Genomic DNA, 5,418 nt, shown 5'->3' with positions numbered 1-5,418 from the left:
ATTACCACATAGGTTTACTCATTTCATCTGTTGTATTTGTTCTATGTCCTATACGTTGCACTGTTGGAGGAGCCTGAGACTTAAGTGTTTCATTGCCATATCTACACCGTAGCTAATGTGCAAATGACAATGAAGCCTTGAAACTTGAAACATACATCTTAGACGGCCCCTACACACGGCGGCGTGTGTTGTTGCTTGCCGGCGGGCATGTCTGAAGCTAGACCACCTGAATCTCCCGCCCCGGACACACAAGCAGCGGTTTGATTGGCTTGAGCTTGTACTGGCATATGATTCGATTGGCTGACGCCTCCGTCGAAGCTTCAAAAGTAGAACATTGCTCTACTTTTGCAGCGAGCACCGCGAGAAAAGCTATGCTTTGCTCCCACAATGCAGTGCGGCGAAGCGTGACGTCACCCCATTCAAAGTGAATGGGCAGAAGCGTTGAAGCGTCAACGCACGCCACCGTGTGTAGGGGCCGTAACAAACAGCTCAGCAACATTGCAACGTTTATCCTATCATTAACGGAAAACATAAGAGGGAGGGACCAGAATCCTAAACAGGTTTATTGCGTCTATAAATGTTGCGATAACATATTATGAATCCTATTTATTATTTCCGACCGCAGATTTTGCAGCTTGTCCACACCTATTTGAATAAGATAACGTTTTCAGTCTGAATTTAAACTTCCCTCCCTACATTGGGATGTTTTATCTGAGATACTTTACTGTTTGTATTACAGACTAAATCATCCAGCCCCTTCAGTTAAGTATCGTTGGGCAAGATACTGGACCCCAAATTACCCCCGTAGGCATGTCCAATGATGGATGATCTATGTAGAAGTCTTTGTAAATTGCTTTGGATAAAAGGGTCAGCTAAATGAAATGTAATTTAAAAAAATAAATAAATGTAATCTCCAATATCCAGGTATTGAAATGATGCCTTGTACCAGTCTCATGAACAGTTTGACAGATGCTTACAAAATATACAAGATTGAATATTCTTGATCCTTACCGTCAGATGCAGCTGATTGGTCCAGTGTCCGATGACCTTGTACTCGGCCGTTGACCTATTGTTGATCTGATACTGGAAGATGTCGTAGCGTCCAGGAGCGTCGCCGTTCTCGTTAAACATGACCGGAGTCCCTGCACTTCCTGTAGAAAACACAAAGAAAAGAATACACACCGAGGTGAGACCTTTCTGATTATCATTTGTGTACGTTTCTCTGTTGGCTAGGACAGTAAGTCGTGTGATCACGCTTGTATTTTTAAGCTTGCGACCAGTAGTTTCGTGATGCTAGACTGTTTGTTTCCCACTACCATATCTGTCCAAACTACTTTATCCTTGGTGAAGTGGGCAAACCTACATTTGGCCTACATTTGATCTGAGAGGTAGCTCAATGACTACGGTTGGAAATCCCTAGAGGCTCCAGGATAAAATATGCTGTATCACAATACTGAAGTCATTAAACAATCTTATTACATGGCTTAGTTGAATACTCGATTCTGATTGGTCAATTCAGAACACGTGACACGTTGTTAATCCAGTAGTACAGACCGCTGTCAAGCACTTATTGACCGTTGTTAAGGACGCTCACATCTGTACAAACAAGTCCGTTCGATTTAACTGTATACAGTTTGGCCGAAAAGCAAACTGCATGCAGGTTGCTTTTCTAACTGACAAGACAAGAGCGACAAGAAAACAGCGGAGAAGTAACGGGCAGAAACCCTCCTTTTTACGCAGCGGTCCAGACATAGACATCAGACGGCGACACATATTCAGTGTGCAGTTCCTTTGGCATTAGGGCAGGGATATCTAGATACTTTCCAAGGTTTGACATAATTAATTGTTCTACTTTTAAAGCAAGCAGCGATGTTTTCAAATCTGTAATCAAAGAGGTCCTCTAAAACGCTATTGAAGCAGTTCCTGCCGTTGCTACGTTAGTTCAAACGGTAACAACGGACTATTTTTCTTAGCGGATGCATGTCAATTTAAATAAATACATACAACTATTTTTTAAATCAATAAAATCATTTTCTAAATCCATAAAAGCATTTCAATTAATATTGGGACTCATGTCGTTACTTTGTTGAGAATGTGGCCATGTAATAAGCGGGATAATGTGCAGCAACTTGGTCATTATGGGGAAAAGAACACCTTCATGCCGATCTAGATCCCTCCGCTTCGCGTCCGGCTCCTGATCAGCCTGTCGGTGTTCTTTTCCCCATAATGACCGCGTCGCAGCACATTATCCCTTACTTATTGCAATTTGATGGTTATTTCAATAACGTCTTGAATCATATTTCTGCTTTGCAGCTGCAGTTTGGCCACACTTGTTTCATCTAACGAGGTAACATTCATCACACAACCCTCCTTTGTATTGCACCAAATCGGCATTGCCAAGTGGACACATTTAAAAAGTGCATCTGAGAAACTTGTTTCCTATACAGTCTACAGTCCAATTGAACTGAATTCAATCATGTTCAAATGTAAAGTTTATACAACAGAAGATCCATTCTTGAAGTCCATGCATCAATAAAATATTGCTACACAATGTTGCATCAATCCCACCCTTCTCACTGATTGGCTCCTGGTCTTGTCACTCAAAGTGCTCCTTTGAATGTAGTCTGAAAAACATGTGAAATGCAAAATACACAGCTATGGTGGTGGAAAATGTGTACATGTGTTTAGCTCTAATTTGCTAAATATGTGTGTTGTAGATTACACTGCAGGACGTTTATTTTATTCTCTCATCTGGAGGTGTTTGGGGGTTTGTTATCCTGCTCCAGGACTCTCCAGGAGAACTGAACCATCAAACTGTGTTTAACGGTTGACCTGCTTTGCCATGTTAGACAGCTACTCTTGATTGATTTCCCTTTATTCAGTGAAAAGGCATCTTGACTGAATCTGTTCTAACTGACATTAATCCAAACTGACCGCCGTCCCTGTTGTCTGCACGGTGTGTGGTAACCACATTATTGTATCTCCATGTGTTGTCTTTTTAAGCTGTTCTTTTTCTTTCTGGTTTTTGTGACGATGCAGGTTTTCCTCAGCGTGACTCATCTTATCACAGTTTCCTCGCCAACTCGTCAATAAACCAACCAAACAAACGCCTTGCTGCCATATTGACTTAATCCTGCCAATTTAATATCTCATGCTGTCTGACACTGTTCACATTTAGCCTGCAGATTCATATTATTTGTACAACCAACATCTACAAAGGGATGACTTCAGTTAGATTTAAATGTTCTGGTTGTCAGCGTAAATCATGATGGAAAAGCATTTTAAACTATAATATTCTGAGGTTTCACACACTTTGGTTTCTCACCTGGGATACTGGTTATTCCCTTTAATGATTTACCTGACCATTATTTTAAATAATCCTATTTTTACCAATATTTCCAATTTTCATTACAAAAACTGAGAAATATAATTTTTTTGGATACACATTTTTAATAATTTGAAAGACTAATTTTTTAAAACCCCCAGAAATCTGATTCAAATATAAGCTGTAAGGACATTTTTCTTGTAACAAGGAGCTATTTACTAAATAACATAATACAATATATACAGTTTTTATCCAACCCTGTCACTTTAAACCCTATAAATGACATTCGTAGACAACAATTCCTAATTGTTTGGAGGGAAATGCCCTCTAAAGTGCTTTTTGTACTAAAATTATTAAGATGTCTTTCTTAAATACATTGACACCTTTTCACTTCATGCATCTAGGGGAGATTAGATAGCTAACTGATCGCATCGACACGAAGAGTAAATACATAAAAGAAGCATTCAAGGTGGAATGATATCTGAATGTTTAAAATACTTGAAGAGGTGGTCTGAAACATTTCCTGTATTGTGTCTGTGTCTTCGAGCATCACAAACAAGGCCCCAATTGTTTAAATCCAAAATGTTGAAGCGTTGAAACATTACCAAGAAGACCTGAATGTTCATGTAATCCTAAACTTAACGTTTTGTTTTCAGATGCCGCTTCTTTTTCTAGCAACTGCTGTATTCATGTTATGTTTGTGGTTCAGTACTCCTCACTGCAGGGCAAATTCAACACCGGGGACAGCATAGTCTCAAACTGGAAGCAGATTCGTTTAGCATCTTTGAAGCCGAGAAGAAGAGCAGCAGATTGAAGCTAAAGAGCAGAACAACATGAAAAATATAAGAATGATTTATAATGAAGTGAGTGGGCGCCGGTTTGATTCAATCCTGCCCCGGTTTCCTTTTTCAACGTGAATAAAAGCTTCAGAAATCACATCAGCATGGCGATGAATCACAGAAACTCGCCTTAGGGTGCAGAACCCCCACCCAACCAACACCACCTCGTCCTCCACACCCCCACTTTACTTCACTTCATTTCACTCCAGAGAATCTGTTGATACAGAATTAACGTTGTCGCTTCACATTATTGCCAAACACGGTAATCATCATAACTCTGTGGTGACACATGCTGCAGCTTTGTTATTAAACACAATAACACAAATCTGTTGAACCCATGAAAGAAAGTTATTCTGGGAAAACATGACCGCTGGATGCACCTCTAAGCTCAAACAACACACACTTATAGGGTATTTTAGGCAGAAAAGAATAGGACTGTTAAAGAAATCAAGACTACACGTTACAGTGCAGTGAGATGAAGATGTGTGGATTTACACTGAACAAAAATATAAACGCAACACTTTTGTTTTTTCTCCCATTTTCCATGAGATGAACTCAAAGATCTAAAACATTTTCTATATACACAAAATAACCATTTCTCTCAAATATTGTTCACAAATCTGAAACAATCTGTGATAGTGAGCACTTCTCCTTTGCCGAGATAATCCATCCCACCTCACAGGTGTGGCATATCAAGATGCTGATTAGACAGCATGATTATTGCACAGGTGTGCCTTAGGCTGGCCACAATAAAAGGCCACTCTGAAACGTGCAGTTTTGCTTTATTGGGGGGGTCTGGGGGGGTCCGAAAACCCTAGGGTTAAACCCTAACCCTAACGGCCCGTCTACACTACAGGCATCGAAAAATGCTTTCAACGCTTCGTCCATTCACTTGAATGGGGTGACGTAGAAGATTTGTAATCTTCGCCGAACTGCATTGTGGGGAGCATGGCATGGCTTTGCAAGCATCACGAGCATCTATCGGCATCAAAAGTTGAACAATGTTCAACTTTTGAGGCTCGATGCTTGGCATCAGCCAATCAAATCCCGTTTATGCAAATCCCGCGAGTGCAAGCGCAGCCAATCACACCGCGTGCAAGCTGGGAGAGCCAGACCGCAGTTCATTTCCTCATATTCCAAACGAGATATTACGGTATCAAATCACCCGGTTCTTTACGACCAGAACTATTTACCGGGATACAAACCGGAGGAACCAGGATGGAGGGAGGTGGCAGAGACATTGGGTGAAATTGA

The 5,418-nt window shown here is 40.8% G+C and overlaps 1 protein-coding gene across 1 annotated transcript in view; it reads right to left on the bottom strand.

Annotated features, from left to right (window-relative positions):
* LOC104948093 (metabotropic glutamate receptor 8-like) overlaps nucleotides 1-5,418 on the bottom strand; it is a 31,139-nt gene that overhangs the window by 22,739 nt on the left and 2,982 nt on the right. Inside the window, exons 2-3 of the mRNA XM_010774251.1 lie at nucleotides 4,045-4,141; nucleotides 1,012-1,229 (exon numbers count right to left, since the gene is read on the bottom strand). Coding sequence (XP_010772553.1) covers nucleotides 1,012-1,229; nucleotides 4,045-4,141 — 315 coding nt within the window. The remainder of the gene's footprint in view (nucleotides 1-1,011; nucleotides 1,230-4,044; nucleotides 4,142-5,418) is intronic.

The sequence above is a fragment of the Notothenia coriiceps genome, unplaced genomic scaffold, assembly GCF_000735185.1.
Source record: "Notothenia coriiceps isolate Sejong01 unplaced genomic scaffold, NC01 NC01_scaffold00013687, whole genome shotgun sequence".
In the NCBI taxonomy this organism is placed as follows: domain Eukaryota; kingdom Metazoa; phylum Chordata; class Actinopteri; order Perciformes; family Nototheniidae; genus Notothenia; species Notothenia coriiceps.
The sequence above is the reverse complement of the archived record's forward strand: the minus strand, read 5'-3'. Positions and strand labels throughout refer to the sequence as shown.